Source organism: Musca autumnalis, unplaced genomic scaffold (genome assembly GCF_047663935.1).
Source record: "Musca autumnalis isolate F117 unplaced genomic scaffold, ASM4766393v1 scaffold_5, whole genome shotgun sequence".
Classification (NCBI taxonomy): Eukaryota; Metazoa; Arthropoda; class Insecta; order Diptera; family Muscidae; genus Musca; species Musca autumnalis.
This window is the reverse complement of record NW_027412088.1, coordinates 129,925,275-129,942,410: the sequence shown is the minus strand read 5'-3', so window position 1 is coordinate 129,942,410 and position 17,136 is coordinate 129,925,275. Positions and strand designations below refer to the sequence as shown.

At 33.5% G+C, this 17,136-nt stretch overlaps 2 protein-coding genes across 7 annotated transcripts in view; one reads left to right on the top strand and one right to left on the bottom strand.

Moving 5' to 3' along the window:
- Positions 1-17,136, bottom strand: part of LOC141406160 (uncharacterized) — a 402,688-nt gene that overhangs the window by 238,459 nt on the left and 147,093 nt on the right. The gene's annotated exons all lie outside the window — the stretch shown is intronic.
- The window catches only part of LOC141387054 (sodium-dependent neutral amino acid transporter B(0)AT3), a 105,187-nt gene that overhangs the window by 17,599 nt on the left and 70,452 nt on the right, over positions 1-17,136 (top strand). For all 6 annotated transcript variants that reach the window (XR_012408467.1, XM_073956165.1, XM_073956164.1 and 3 more), the window contains exon 2: positions 13,163-13,508. Coding sequence is in view for 5 of the 6 variants with exons in the window: in XM_073956165.1 (XP_073812266.1) it covers positions 13,241-13,508 (268 nt within the window). In the remaining variant the exon portion in view is untranslated. The remainder of the gene's footprint in view (positions 1-13,162; positions 13,509-17,136) is intronic.

Here is a 17,136-nt window from a genome sequence, read left to right as displayed (position 1 = left end):
AAATACTTTGTTTTATTAAGTAAATAAATAAATTCAAATACATTTTTTTTATTTTTTTCATTATATATACTTTCGTAGAAATGATAAATAATAAAAATAACTATATTAAATTCATTTTTCAGCGGATATATTACGTTAATATATAATATGCTTCTATTTAAAGTAGTTTGTTATTTTAGTTTGTGCTCTTGAATTCCAACATAAGTTTTAAATTTAACTCAGTTTTGAAAGGGTTTCCAAAAAACATTCTTAGCTTGTAACATCTTCTTAGTAAATAATTTTTGGAGAGATTCTACGGCTTTCTATTCTTGCCAAGATAGGGGATATTTTCCGATTCCAGCAATGCGATTTTAATGATTTTATTACACCTTGGTCCATGGGTTGTAAAACAGATGTGACATTAGGTGGTACAAATTCAAGCTTCGGACATGGTGTGCATATGTTTGGTATTTTGTTGTTGTTTGAGTTTGGAAAAATATACATACAACTCAATATTGAGAGAAAAGTTTTCTTCTTTATATGGTTCCACGTTATAACCGATAGCAAAATTCAAATATTTCATAAAAAACCTACGTTACAACCGATATGACGTTATAAGCGATATTTATTTGTGTGAAATATAAAGGGCTGAAATTCGGTACTTTTGCATTTCGTCGTTATAAGCGATATGACGTTATAAGCGATTTCGACGTATAGCAATTATGTCACTGTAGGTAATTTTTGAATTGCAATCCCTCTATAAAACTGTGCAACATTATCAAGGTAATCGTGTGCAAACAACTTTTACAGAGGGTTTTATGAAAGTATAGACCAAAACCGCACAAACCTAGTTGGGTTTTGTGTTGTCTGATCGGGTTAGGATTTTATGGACAATACCGGACAAAAACAACCATTTTTGCACTAAATTTTTAATCTCAGAAACGAATTGGAATTTCTCTATATAGTCTTTAGAAATATTGTAGCCCCAAAGAGTTAAATTCGAAACATATGGTTGAATTCCGGACTTCTGCAAAGTAACTGTGGGATAATGAACGGATTTAAGCGATAAATATAGTTTAAACGAAGTGGTGCATATGATTGTTTTATTATTTATTTCAGTGACGCCTTTTAAATCTACGTCAATATACACATATTATAAAACATTCGCCAACAGTGAATTTGGCACCACTTTCTATTTTCAATGAAATACGAATATTACTCCCGTTTTTATACGCCACATTCTATTTTCGATGAAATACAAATATTACTCCCGTATCTCTGTAATTTATGACGCACCTTCGCCATTTGTGTAAAGTTAATCAAAGACAATTGCGGTACCATGCGCACAATTGTCAAAATATATTCTTCAGCAGATTTTCCTATGGGTTCATAGGTAAATGTCTTACAGTTGTAAATTTTAAAGCCAAAAAGTAGGTTCTTTTTTAAGAAAATGTACTTACAAAATTTTCGACTTTGGACTCCTCTAACTAGGAAGTAAGATATGCAGTGGCGTCAAAATAAACCCAGCAAAATTTGAAGGAAGGGGTTCTATGCGATGACGTGGTTTCATTGCATCTTATGCATTGGTTCGAGAGAAGTCGTGAAAGATCTGATAGTTTCATCAGCATTTGAACCCATGCAAAGGAAGTCGTGCAAGATCCGATCTTTTCATCAGTATTTGAACTAATTCCATCGATCCAATAGAGATGAATTTTGTGTTTTTATTTATACACATTTTTCTATATATATATAAGATTAATATTTTACAATAGGCTTGAATTAGTCGGGGACTCGAAATCACATCCATCCTTGTTAAAACTTTCGTCGTAATGATAATGTCATTGCCTAGGGTTGGTGAAAATGACATGTCAAATCATTGGTGGAAATGACATGCTTTGGATCCAAAAATTAATAGCGTATTTTGGGGTCCACGCTCATATAAAATTCTTCGATGAAGATGCTAAAAAGATGTCATGCCAGATCACTTTCACCCATGATTGAATAGCATCTTTGGCATCTAACATTTTGCTGGGAAACTTTACACCTCTCACCAACTTTTAATTGCATTATTGCCCAGGCATAGGGATATTTACATATAAAAAAAATAAATGTAACTTTTTTAAGTATTTAGTGGTGAATTAGAATCCAGAAAATATTAGGCCATTCCAAAGTTTCATTGGGAAATAAATAACCAAATATACCAAAATAACCCAAAATTTACACTTTGTCAAACGTAAGTAAAGCCATGTTTATATTATAGCCTTTTGCAGGGTTAACCTTCTTTATAAGGATTTATTTGAAATATAAGCAATGAAATTGACATTTGAAATCCAGTCGGTTTGATAAATCCGGTTATACATAAACGTACTATAATTCTTAATTTCTATAACAAAATAAGGCATATTTTGGCCTTTGAACTTATTTTCTTCACATTGGAGCCTCCAAAAATTAAATCAACGAGTGTTTAGGTGTAATCCGGTGATATTTCCCCCATTGTACCGTGGTACTCCTTTCATGTAATTTTGGAATACAATTTGCTTCTATTTAACTTTCTGTCTAATTTTTCTGTAAGTACTGAATGGATTTAAAGTCAAAAGACTTCATTCGAATTATTTGAATTGTAGTGCGAGAATTCGATTTGTAATTCGAATATCCCATTTTTAATTCGAATTATTCCATTTATAATTCGAATTATTCCATTTGTAGTTCGACATATTCCATTTGTAATTGGAATTATTCCATTTGAAATTTTAATTATTCCATTTCTAATTCGTATTATTCCATTTGTAATTCGAATTTTTCCATTTGTAATTCGAATTATTCCATTTGTAATTCGAATGATTTTATGTGTAATTTCAAATATAATAATTCGAATAACAAATGGAATAATTCAAATTTCAAATGGAATAATTCGAATAACAAATGAAATGTTACGAATTACAAATAGAATTCTCGAATTACAATTTAAATTTTACGAATTACAACTAAAGTGTTTCAAATTACATCTGAAAAAGGTGTAGATACATAGAAGTCAATTATGGCAACATGTTATTCATATGTGTTAACTAAGGTAAAGGGGAAACTTCTTTTTGACGCGTCGATTTTAGGTTACTTTGGTAATCTTCATTTATTCCATAATGTAACTTTGGAAGGGCCTAATATTTTCAGAATTTTAATTAAGCACAAAGTACCTAAAAAAGTTACATATACATTTTATATATAATATCTTTATGTCGGTGTAATAATGCATAATTGTTGAGAGGTGTAAAGTTTATTTTGACGCTTACTGTACATCAAATAGCTTAAGTCATTTTCGGGCTGTGCCCTCTTTTGTAATATAATTGTTCCACAAACATCCCACATGGGACAAGGGAGACTTCTCTCATATCAATGAGTGCACGCCGATTCATATTGGCTCAATGATATGGGACCTACTTTTTATTGCCGAGTCCGAACGGCGTGTCTTACGACACCACTTGTAGAGAAGTTTTTCATGGCTTAAATACTCAGGAAATATCGCCAGCATTACTGAGGGGGAATTTTGCCACCATTGAAAATTTGATGTTGCTTGGCCTGGGGGCCCCCCCTCTTTTGTAATATCAAATAAATAAAATAGGGAAATTGTATACAGAGGATCGGGATTCTTTGTATATTCTATGACGTCTAATAATGATATTTTTCATTGTTGACAACTTGGATGTTATCCATTGGAATCTGTTTGAAGTTCTAATTTTAACTGCTGGAACCATAAAATGTATTTAATGCAAATTCGATATCAGAGTGACTTACAATAGTAAATTAAGTTTTCAGTAAACTGAAAAGCCAAGGCAATTTGTTTTTAATCTTAGCTTATTTGTGACTAAACCAATGAATCCAGAAAATGCATTATTTGGTTTTGGATTTAAAGTCTACGACTTCTTTGATCGTACTCAAGAAAAAATCTGATAATTTTTCCAAAATTAATATGATATAAGGGCATTTATCTTTGGTCTTCAGAATGGCACACCCATGATATTTTAGTTGAGAGGTGACCTCAAAATTCCGTTTAACCGATCAAGTTTTGAAGAAATAATGTCTCTAAATGTTTCTGCACAAACGGCAATAAAATGTGTAAATGATCTGATATTCATTAAATTAAATTAATATGATTTAAATTATCAAAGAGTAAAACATATCGGAATTCCAAAAGAAGTTATTTTATGTAGGTATTTTCAAAATGAAAATCTACGAAATCTACAAACAGAGAGGCGTGGGAGATATTTTGCTTAATCTATATAAATAAAAATCAAATGTCGTTCGTTGGTAATAGTACGTTTATATATAACCGGATTTATCAAACCGACTGGGTTTCAAATGTCAATTCCATTGCTTATATTTCAAATAAATCCTCATAAAGAAGGTTAAACCTGCAAAAAGCTATAATATAAACATGGCCTAATGGTCAGTTGAGAATGGCTGGACCGATTTGGATAATTCTTTTTTATTTGAAATATTTGTCATAACCCAACTTTGGTTTTTGTGCAAAGAAAATTTCACCACTTTTACGCCCAGTTTTTCCAATTTTATTCTTTTCTGCAAAAACTACAAACTGATTGTCCTGAAATTGTCAGGGAATGTACAGGGATGGTCCCCGGTGAAAATAGGCTACAATATTTTGTTGAATATCGGAAGGGGACCTTGTGGCCCTTTTTGGACGTTTGAACTTGCCGACAAAAATGTGGATTAGGATTAAAATTCAGGAGGAGGTACTTAAAGGAATGGACCGACATAGTCCGTTTCGAAAGTTTATCTTATCTTGACGAAAGCCAAATTTTGGACCAAATCGGTTGATCAGTTCGAGAGCGACTACATATGGTGCTATGGGGTTTTTACACCTTTCGGGCAGGTTTATCAAGAAGAATGGACTTGCCCCTGAAAAAACTTTTACCGTCGTAATTGAGGCAGCTAATGCATGTTGCTTCAACAGAAATAAAAGTGATTCGAGAGCAGGCCTTAAAGTGAACTTATCCGAAATTTTGTGAGGGAGATACGAAAAGGAGTGGACAAATATAATCCGTATTCAAAACTGGTATACATCTGGTAGATATATTAGGGTGTGTAATGTATGGATCACATCGGCCACTCCCTTCAAGACTTATCGTGCGCACAATTTTTCCGAACATTTTTGAACTTTTGTGGGGGAGGTACCTGAAGGAGTGTACCGATATAGCTTATCTTCGAACTTAAGCTAAGCTTGGACAAAATATGACGAAGGTCAAATTTTGGACCAAATCGGCAGATCCGTTCGAGTGTTATCTTGCGCTCCAACCACTACACACGGTGTTATAGGGTTTTTTGTGCTTTTCAGGCTATTTTCTCAGGAAGTATGGACTTGCCCCAGATAAAACTTGTACCGTCGTATGGAATACAAGATGTTACAATAAAAACCGAAGCGATTCGAGAGCTGGTCCTAAACTGAACTCTTCCGAAATTTTGTGAGGGAGGTACCCGAAGGAGTGGACCGATTAAGTTCTTATTGGAACCTCATCTAAGTCTTGTAGAAATTTCACGAAGTGCAAAGTATGGACCACATCGGTTACTCCCTTCAAGAGTTATCGCGCGCACAAATTTTCAGAACATTTTCGAACTTTTGTGGTGGAGGTCCCGGAAGGAGTGGACCGATATAACCCATCTTCGAACTTAAACTTAGTTTGGACAAAATATTACGAAAGCCAAATTTTGGACCCAATCGGCTCATCCGGTCGAGAGTTATTGTGCGCACCAGCCAGCCAAACAGACAGACAGACGGACGGATTTTGCTAAATCTACTCCAAATTGTCTGAAACACATTTCGTCCAATCATACTTGGGGTCTAAAACCATTATTTCTATGAGGCACATTTTGCCCGTATAAAAGTGTGTATACCCTCGTTAGCATAAATGCTGAGGGTATAATTAATTTGCGAGACAATTGTGGTGGTGCCTCCATCCTTACGCACTTATTTGGGACCCAAAGACTTGACAACGCCCACGGTTTTAAATATGTTACATCTCCAAAATATTGAACCGATTTCCGTGGCAATGTGCGCTTTATGAATTTAAGAGGAGGTGGTGTACCTTCCCACGTATTTTTTTTAAACGTCATTTTATGTCTTGAAAACTGATGAACACGCCCACTCTTTTCAGTACATTTTTTCAAAACTGCTGAATCTAATTTCATGAAATTTTCAAAAAATGTTTAGGAATTTCCCGTCGTCCAAAATTTTACATATTGTTGATGAATTTCTGGGGCCTATTATGAATGCATCGGCTTGCAAATTAATTTTCGAGACAACGGTGGTTGCGCCCCCGATCGAATGTTCGTTCTTGGTGCCCGAAGTCCCGACCACAACCAGTTTGTAAGTATGTTATATCTCGAAAACTAACGAACCAATTTTCATGAAATTTTGTGGAATGTGCGGTGGTATTTACATGTAGGCACGAATTTTAAAGGTGGCACGGTAACTCCTATATAAGAAAAACGATATATGTATTTACAAATTACCTTAAACGTTGAAATTCAACGGTTTATTAGCCATGAACAACTAAAAACATGTAAGTCTCAATAAGATGTAGAATTCGACCTAACCATTTTTTAACTTCTATAATTAGATTGCTTTTGATATTTTATAAAGATAGGGGACATGGCCGTTAATAAATCCTAACCAGCATCAACGGGCGAGAAAATCCAACAAAGTCCGTAAGAGAAAAGAGAGGTTACAGACAAAATCTGTTGATAAATCTTAAAGCCTCAACAAATATTAAAAATTAAAAAAATTAGAAACAATCTGACCACGTAAAAGTCTTATTAAAAATGTTGCTCTAAGCAACGCTGTACTCCAAAGCAAACCTCTAAGAGCTAACAAGGAAATTGTGTTTGGACAAATTCTTTCTTATTACTATAACATCTATAGAATAGGCTTCATAATACAAAGCCCTATTCCAATGTAGGTCGAACCAAATTGACAAACAAACGTTTAATCATATACGGGTCATCAAATTTCTTGGCCCAACGTTTCATGAACCCTTACAACGATTGGCTTTAATGTCGCAGGACTCAATGTGTAAATTAAAACGTAGTTTATCATATAAAATGACACCAAGATCATCAAATGAATCAACATCATCTAACTTGTGAGAATCTATGAAGAACTCAAAACAAGGAGGTCGACTTCTAAACACTTTTTTGTATTTCTTTAATTTTAGTGACATACGGTTTATAGAGATTGCAGATCATGTTGCAATTTAAGTGCTTAATGGCTGAAAAGTTTAACATAGTCTTCTTCTTTATTTGCCTATTCGTCATACGAATGTTGGCGACCAATACAATTACAAAGAATAAATTGATTTTAAATAAAAATTTCAAATAAAATTCATAGATTTTTCACAATATCATCAAATATGTCTCTGCTTCTGGCAGCCCTAAGCAGGCATCATACGTATCGTATTCCAGTCCATTCTTAAATATTCGCAATCCAACAAAATTCCTTTTGGCCCTTAGGATTTCTTCCTTCTATTCTTGATTTTATGACATCTTGAAAGGGCTTGCATTTTGAATTCCTCATGTTATGTCCAAGGTAGGCAGTTTTTCGTCTTTTGATGTTTATCATTAACATCATCAACTGACATTAACTCTTTAGAAAAATATGTATAAAAATATGTATACCAGAGCGATCTTGCAAATAAGAAGAAATCCATGATAAAAGTGTAGTTGGAAAGCCCATTATATCCAAAGACCTTGCAAAAGTCGGTGTAATTACATCCGTTTGATGTTTTATAGAAAATCCACTATGAACATGGCAAGTCAGTTCCAATAAGTTCGTTAAAGTTTATCACGCATTTAAAAATCCATTTTGATAGGGAAATAATTGATGGAACAAAATGAATTATTCTACGTGATACAAAATGTTTTGAGATTGCACTAAGTTTTGCAATGCCTCTATAAATTTCAACGGCAGTCCTAAGACCAGATTTATGTAAGGAAATAATAAAATTAGATTTCCAAAGCATATAAAAGTATCCTAATGACAATGAATCATTGAAAATGCTAGTGAGAGACTCAAAAGCACATTTCCTCTGAATGTTAGCCGTACACTGTCAGGTCCTTAAGAGTTACAATATTTTTTTACATTGTCTTACCATATTTTCAACTGTATCACAGGATTCTCTACAACCAAATTTCATACTACTAGGGATTCTTGAACTTTCCTTTTCGAGTTTACAAATTTGTACAACAGCAACATATGCATGTGTGTATATAAGTAGATAATTTACACTTTGACGGCATCTTTTCAAACAATCTTATTATTTAATAAACAGGGCCGTTACTGCATTTGCAGCCTTGTTACTCCCGCCAAAGTACGTACAAGCATATAATCACAAAGCACGGAATTTCTGTGCCATTGAAAATCTGTCAGTTTCCATAATATCAATTTACATACATTGGCTCAAGAAAATAAAGAGGAAAATATTTTTATCATATTTATACCCTACACCACTAAGTTGGTTTTGGCCGAAATAATGGTCGTAGACCCATACATATATACCAAAATGAATGACTCGACGAGTTGAGTCGATCTGGCTATGTGTGTCCGTCCGTCCGTCTGTCTGTCCATCTAAACCTTGTAGTCACGCTACAGGTCGCAATTTTAATCCGATCGTCACCAAATTTTGGGGGTTGTTGAAGGGGAAAGAGGGGAAGAAGCCTATTGATTTTGGTGATGGTCGGATAATATTCAGGGGCCGGAATGGGCAAAAAACTTATTTGGAGAAAAAGTCAGCATTTTATTTCAAAGCGAATATCTCCGCTTCTATATGGGGTAAATCAAAACCAAAACCAGTCGTAGGTGGTCAAACAACGAAGATATCGCAATAGCCGCTTATAGACCCAACTTTTCATTTTTGCGATTTTAATAATAACGACGAATATCACAGCTTTGGTTGTGGACCTTCCAAAAGCAAAGTCTGACTATGAAAGTAGAAAATCCCATCTTTACAATGATGTTAAGCAGGTTGGCGTGGACAAATAACGGAGATATTGCAACAGTCTGTAATACATCCCATTTTTAAACTTTTTGTAATCACGCTACACGTCGCAATTTTGATAGGATCGTCACGAAATTTTGGGTGTTAATGAGGGTCGCACAGAGGGAAAAACCTATTGATTTTGATAATGGTCGGATATTATTCAGTGGTCGGAATTTGTAATCTGTAAGAGGCATATCGAAAGCAAAACCTGGCAAGGAAAGTAGAAAATATTACCTTTACAACGATGTGAAGTAGGTTGCCAGAGGTGGTCAAACAACAGAGATATCGCAATAGTCGGTAATGCATCCCTTTTTCCATTTTTTGTGCACTTTTCCATTTTTTATTTGAGTTGTACTGACGATGCGATGAAGACATTCAGAGCAAAGGCGCTAAGCTATCCCAATTTTAATATTTTGAATTTTACCAGTCAAAAGCTTATGCACAGGGGTAGTGGTGTAGGGTATCACATCGTCGGCCCCGATCCGACTATAGCCTTGGCTCACTTGTTTATTATTTATCTATCAGTTAGGATCAACAGTTGTTTAGAAAATGATTATTTTTGAAAAACAATTGTAAAACTCTCTTGGTTGCATCAAAAAGGTAAAAAAGAATTTATAGCGCTTACGGTATATACTGAGCCACTGTGCATATAGCAAATATTGACGATTGTGGTAATTTTATTGCAGTTAATGCTTATTTTTGCAATAGCAAGACAGATCCATATGTTGTAATAAAATAAAACTAGTAATAATTCTAACATAACAAATATCGTTATTAAATGTTTGAATTTGTTATTTGTGTAGATTTAAGGGATAGATAAGCATTAGCGAAGAGAAAAATGCATATTAAGGCAAAAGCAAAGTAAAAATGTCATTTCATAGCATTAAGAGGAAATCAGTTTCAAACAATGTGGTGCTAATGTGGCCATATAAAATTTGTCAATTTTGGACAATTCTATGTAATGACGATTTTTAATAGATAAGGAGTAAATATGTAAACAAGTATAGACGGATCAACAATATATGCTTCATTTATAAACCATTGTTTATATTATGTGTTATTATAATTGATTTTACTTCCACATTACATTTAATGACAAAAAAGGGTGGATGTACTGGCACCACAGTATTATTTATTAATAACTAGCAGACACCGGTCCGCGTAATGGGTTTTAGTGACAACTTTTTATGGACTTTATGCTTGACAATTCAAAAATAGATATTTTCTACCTCACTTCTTCGGTACATTGAAGAACCGAGGAATATTTTATATTAAATAGATTTTTTCTGTAACCTTTCTTTTCTATTACGGATTTTATTATTATCGTCCATGTCCCCTGTCTTTATCCTAAAGCGATCTAATTATAAAAGTTAAAAAATGGTTAAATCGAATTCTCCCGCTTATTGAGACTTATATGTTTTAGTTTTTCATGGCTGATGGACCGTTGAGCCTCACCGTTTAAGGAAATTTGTAAATATATATTTTTTCTTGATCGGGTGCGCAACTACCGTTGTTTCGAAAATTAATTTGCCGATGCTCCCATAAGTTTAGCAAATATAGCGATTGTAAAACAATAGGCCCCCGAAATTCGTCTACAAATATGAAGCATTTTAGACCACGGGACATTCCTGAACATTTTCTGAAAATTGCATGAAATTAGGTTCAGTAGTTTTGGAAAAATAATGTTCGAAAAGATATAAAATATTTAAAAAAGTGGGCGTAGTCCGGTATTTTGGCTCCAAATATGTACCTAGGGTACACGCAACCCCATTGCCTCCCAAAATTTATGCTGAAAAAGATAAAATCATAAGTTTGGCTTATACATATTGTGTTTAAAAGAAAGGCGTGGGTAATTGAGCTTTTGCTGCAAATTTGATGGAAGTCGGTTCAGGACGTGGTCAAGTAATTGTGCCCCTTATCACGTTTTGCGACAAGCATATTTCTCACTAGTTGAATCATACCTAAGACATGGGATATCTGCATGGGGTAATGCATCAAACTGCCGAACCCTCCAACTTGCCCAAAATAGCGTACTTAAAATACTTGAGAAAGGCCTACATCGACATGAAGAAAATCAACAACAGCGAAATCAAAATGAAAACATATACAGACATCTTCATGTATTAAACATAGAAAACCTATACAAAACAACAATAATAAACGAATTTCACGACGAGAAGAACTTGCTGCAACCTATAGATCACAGTCAGAATACAAGACAACGAGCCGAAGGAAGATTCAAAGTACCGTGTTTCAAAAATAACTATGGCAAAAGATCCCTACATGTCAGCCTCCCCACAACAATGAATTCAATACCAGTATCTATACTAAACATAAGTAACAAATTTAAAAGAAAAAAGTTGATAAAACAATTTCTTATAAATTCACATTAATATTTTCCCTCTCTTGAATTAAAAAAAAAAAAAAAAAAAAAAAAAAAAAAAAAAAAAAAAAAAAAAAAGTCTTTGGTTCCTAAAAAAGTAGGTAAGCGTGGAGACACACCCACAATTGTCTCTCAAGTTAATTTCCAAACCAATACATTCGTAATTACTGCATTTAAAAAATAGACTATAGAGGAAGTACCCCGCACCTTCCGAAATTCAACAAAATATGTGACCTATTTTCACCGGGAGCCATCCCTGTACATTCCCTGACAATTTCAGGAAATTGGTTCAGTGCTTTTTGTAGAAAATATTAAAATAGAAAGTTGAAAAAAGTGAGTTTAAATGTGGGCGTGGTCAAATAAAAACCTATTTGGATTACGACGAACATTTCAAAAAAAGAATTATCCAATCGTTCCAGCCGTTCTCAACTGATGCCATTACCCACGAACGACATTTAATTTTTATTTATATAGATTTGTTAAAAAATATAATAATTTAATAATAATTTTTACGTTACTATGAGCACCAAACTTTCTGACTTTAGCCTATTGATTGCAAAGCTGTCCTATATGCCACATTCTTCTCTTCGGTAGCAGCACTGCATTCCTGGTCATACCATGGGTTGATTGGTGGAGGCCTCTGGTATTCACTGCGTTGATTTATTATCTTTAACAAAGAATACTTTCAGTAATCAATTTGATCAGTTGAGTGGAATATGCTGCGGATATCTGTTGCGATTGCAGCTCCCCTATGTCTAACTTCTGAGTTTTGTCTGCTCGTACATTATTTGGTATGTTTTTATCGGATTCGTACCTTTTTTTTGACACTGCGAAGTCTATCAGCGTCAATTCGTTCATTGTCAGAAATCACCTTGAATAATTTTTTTAATGTTAGGGCGGGACACCGGTCATATAGGCGATTGAAAAATATATCATTGGTCTACCTGTCTTTGTCTTCGGTGGAAGCATGGCCGCGGATAAGACTTATTTTGAAGAATTTGGATTTTGTCGGAATTGAAGCAAGTTTAATCCACCGGAGTGAAAATGGAGACCAGATGTTTTAAACTTTGACTTGCTACAAATACGCGACTCGTGTTTTTATGATGACGGCTATAATAATGTGGGCCACATTTAGGTGTTATCTTTCTTTCTAAACCCAACGTATTTCCTGTATGACTGTAATATCTAATTTGCAACTTTATTTGCCAGTGCCTGTACTTTCTCTATAAATAGTCCGAGCATGTCCGGTGCAGATTCGCGAGGTTCGTTATACCCTATACAACAACGTAACAACGTGACATATACGTCGTATACCGATCTTCATATCTCGACAAGATAAAGTGATCAAGCTATGTGTGTACGTCCAGTATAAATTGTAATAAAAGTCCAGGCCGCAATTATGAAATTTTATATGGAGATCAGGTTCCGACCATAATAGACACTCAAGTTATTGATCTGGAAGTTTATGTGGTACTTTTTGGTTTGGTCAATGTAATAGCACAGTATATTTGAAATTTAATAGCTCGAGATCTTAATAGCTCGAGAAGATGAAGCAATCTAGCTTTGTATGTTCGTTTCGACCTAATTTAATCCTTTCCTTACTGGATTTTGTATTAGAAACGATATACTAAATAAACTTAATGATCGAAAAAATAAAAAAAAATATTGCATTCAATTATATTTGCAATAATCGGTACTTAATTAATATAATGCTTTTTAATAACTTCAAATAAAGTTTTTTCTTTCTTCTTTACAGTATTCCTAAGTTGAATTATAAGTGTTCGAGAAGAAGGATATACAAAAGTACTTACTTTTTTGATTTGTCCCACTGTTGATGGCTGCTACTAAAATAATCGATGCGCCTCGCAATGGCCACGAAATGGCACCTTTGAATACGAGGGCACGCGGAGATGGTTCACATGGTGTTACAATCGTTCTAACTGCACCACAGAGAAATTCTGTTAGTTCAGTGGAGATTCCTGGTGATCCTGAAAGAGCAGCATGGTCGGGAAAAATGCAATTTTTTCTCAGCATTATCGGCTATTCAGTTGGTTTAGGAAATATATGGCGGTTTCCTTATCTGTGTCAACAAAACGGAGGGGGTAAGTCAATTAACAAATGAATTTATTTGAAGTATGCCACTAGGGATTAAAAATCGATTTTTAATTAAAAAGACTTTAGATCTTAACATTTTGAATGCAAGTGTGTTGGAGTTGTTTAAAACTATGTCTTTTATTATGCGAAAGTACAAAATGCACGTCTGTAAGAAATACTTAATTCTACAGCTGCTATCAAAACAAACAGTAGTCCCATAAAATATTGAAACGTTTAAATCATCCATAATGATTTAAACTTTTTAAATATCCATATTGATTTATATTATTTTACATCGTTGACATTGTTATCTTAAATTTTTAGTTTATTTTATATTATAAATGTGGCTAAAACGCCCAATCGGTCAAATGGGGAGGTATATGGGGGCTACACCAAATCGAATTTTACTCTGATCACGAATATATAAAGTATATGTATATTGTATATATAGGGTCGAAAATGATTATTTCAATGAGATACAATCGGAAAAACAAACTTAATATACCCTCCATACTATGGTGAAGGGTATAATATATAAATAAGTAAAAGCAGGCCGGGACGAACATTTTATACCCTCCACCACAAATTGTATTGAAGTAAATTGGAATAAATAGCTTCCTTTTCTTCGCCACGTCGAGGTTTATTCGTAGGAGGAGTAGAATATGTTACCTGATAAAATGATATAGTATTTGTCATCAATCAGACCTCAATGTTTTCTGTCCAGTGTGAAATTGAAATACGTTTGTACCTACGGTAATTCGGGAGGATCTGTCATATTGGAAATCCATAATACAAAGTAACACCCACTTCAGTAGGAAAATGTAGCAAAATCCTTCAAAATAACTCACATCGGGCGGTATCGTTATACGATGTCCCTGCTAAAACATGAACCTATACTTGCGTTTGTCCAAAAAAATATTATTTGAAAAATTCACGATTGTTCAAAAAAGTATTTTAAACAGTATTCGAAAATAAGCAGCACACTAAAATAACGTACCGCTCCAGGTACGGTATCACTAATAAATATTTTAGTGTACCGTACCGGAGCACAACCACTAAAAAATATTTTAGTGAATCGCAGTCGGTACACTAAAAATCGTTGTGTGCCGCAGTCGGTACAGTAAGATTTTCGTTGAGCTCCGGTACAGTATCACTAAAATATTTTTTAGTGTTTGTGCTCCGGAGCGGTAAATTATCGAGTGTACCTATCCACCTTGGTACGGTACAGAATGGTACGGTGTTTATATATATCTAAACATGGACTTATTCTGAAAATTCTCTGCACACCAAACAAAGACTAAAAACAAAATTTCAACCATTTCGGTTCGATACATTAGGCAGGCTAAAACCTTAATAATACCGAAAAAGGGGGAGGAAGGGAAACAGATCTAGGAAGGCTACATCAAAACGTGAACCAATATAACCCACGTTCAATACCAAACATCCTAGGAGTAATACGAACTTCAAGTATTGCGAGCTATTCCATTTCGTATTTGGTCCATTTCATTTTGTGATCATACCCAAACACTACAGAGGTGTCTAATCTGTTTGCGACCCTACCGTTATTCCAATTACTCTGACGATCAGTTCATAACTTCGACCTGGAGTTCGATTTCAAAATTACGTATTGAATATTTCAAGAAGAAAATTGTAAAAAGCGTGTATTTGCTATTTAAACTGCTTTGTGAATGATTCAAATGGAAAACACATCGAATGAGAACGATAACAGAATGGGAAAAATGTAAACCAGCTTTGCTATGCACTTTTCATACAAACAAAACAAAGACATAAATACAAAATAACACTTTTTAACCTTCTGGAATACAAGTATAGCAAAAATGCAAAATAATGAACTTTTTTGCTTTTAGTCAACCCAATATTTATATCGTTAACATGGTTAAATATTTCTCTGCACACGTACATACATATGTATGTATGTTTGCATGTATTTATATATGTATGAATGCAGTAAATGTAAAAATTATTCTAATAGGCGCTCGGCAGAATTTTGGAATGATTAACAATTTGCAGCGTGACACGTTATTAAGGGGAGAACAATAGAAAATCCATTAATAAGTGTAAGGAATGTACAATTTGTTTTTTAAGATGGGTGTAATTAGAAACCTTCACATGGTATTTATAACCTTCGCGGTTGTGTTTAGGAACATATTCTGATTGGTTTAATCGCGGCACCATATTGTGGTAATGGGTATTAGGTCTTTGGAAATGGAAACGAGAGCCATACTATGGCTCTGGCCGTGCACAGTTACAACCATAGATGGGCTTTCTTGCACGCCAGCGTTGCTATGTTTTGTTTCTCTTTTTCGTTGTTACAACATAAATAAATATTTACGGGTAATTTTGCAAATTTGTTTTTAATATAATAGTTTTTTGGACTTGTTAAGATACCGTCTGTGTTTAAAAAATATTTAAAAAGCAAAGAAATTTTAACAAAAGCCGCGTTCTAATTTTCCCTTAAATGATATTTAAGAGGAATTTTGCCCATCTATGGTTACAACTGAATGCACCAGTTTTGATGTTTTTCAGAAACCAGTGAGTATTGACGAGTGTAATGAAGTTTATTTTACTGGTTGTTATTGTTACTCTTTCAAACAGTTATGGCCAGGGCTGCCAGATTATTTTTATGGAAAATCGTCAAAATGACGATTTTTAAAATTAAAATTGTCAAATCTATTTTACAAAATCGTCCAAAAAATCGTCAAAAATTAAAATGGGGACATTTAGTTATATTTAAATATATTTTTAATTAAAATAAACATCAAATGAATATTCATGTTAGTAAACAAGTTTTACTTCAAATCAGTAATAAATTATAATTAATTAAACGATTTTTTAAATAAATATTTTAGTCAAAGTTCTTAACATGTAGTGTTTAATCAATGTGTCAAACAATTTGTTTTAAGTATACTCTACATTGAATCCTTATGAAGAGAATTTACATAAATGCATATTTAGCTTTTTTTTTTTTGAAGATTTACTCCACAATCTACACGTTTCAAATCAAATTTTTCATTTGCAAAATAAATCCGTTTCATTATTTTCTAACATTTCCTCAATATCCAAAAGCTTTACTTTACGAAAATCTGAATCCAATTGTTGCTTGTTGCTGAATCCTTCTTGTTCACAAAATGTGAAAATTCGTTAAGGATGTGGAAAAATCAATAAAATTGTTTTCAAAATCAAATCTATTAAACTTTTAAAATTTCTGCACAAAGCTCAATATAAAAGTTAACGCAGTTAATTGCCCAGTACAGAACAGAATCTGTTAGTGCTGAAATTTCGAATTTTTGGTCCTTTAAAAATTTACAAAAAAATAGGAAATTTTTGCAGTTTCTGGAGCAGTGCAATTATATATTTTGCTTGTTTCCATTGAATTCAGTTTGGTTCTAGTTAAAAATTCCTTTGCATGTACACTAAAATTATGTATGTGATTATTGTTTAACAAATAATTTTAAAAATCAGCTAAGAATATTTGATCAGTTATTACAAATTCATATCTTACAACATTTTTTATGACTGTATTAACAAAATATCGAAAAATCGTCATTTTTTGGGTAAAAATCGTCAAATCGTCATTTATAAATTTTTGACCAAAAAATCGTCAAAATGACGATA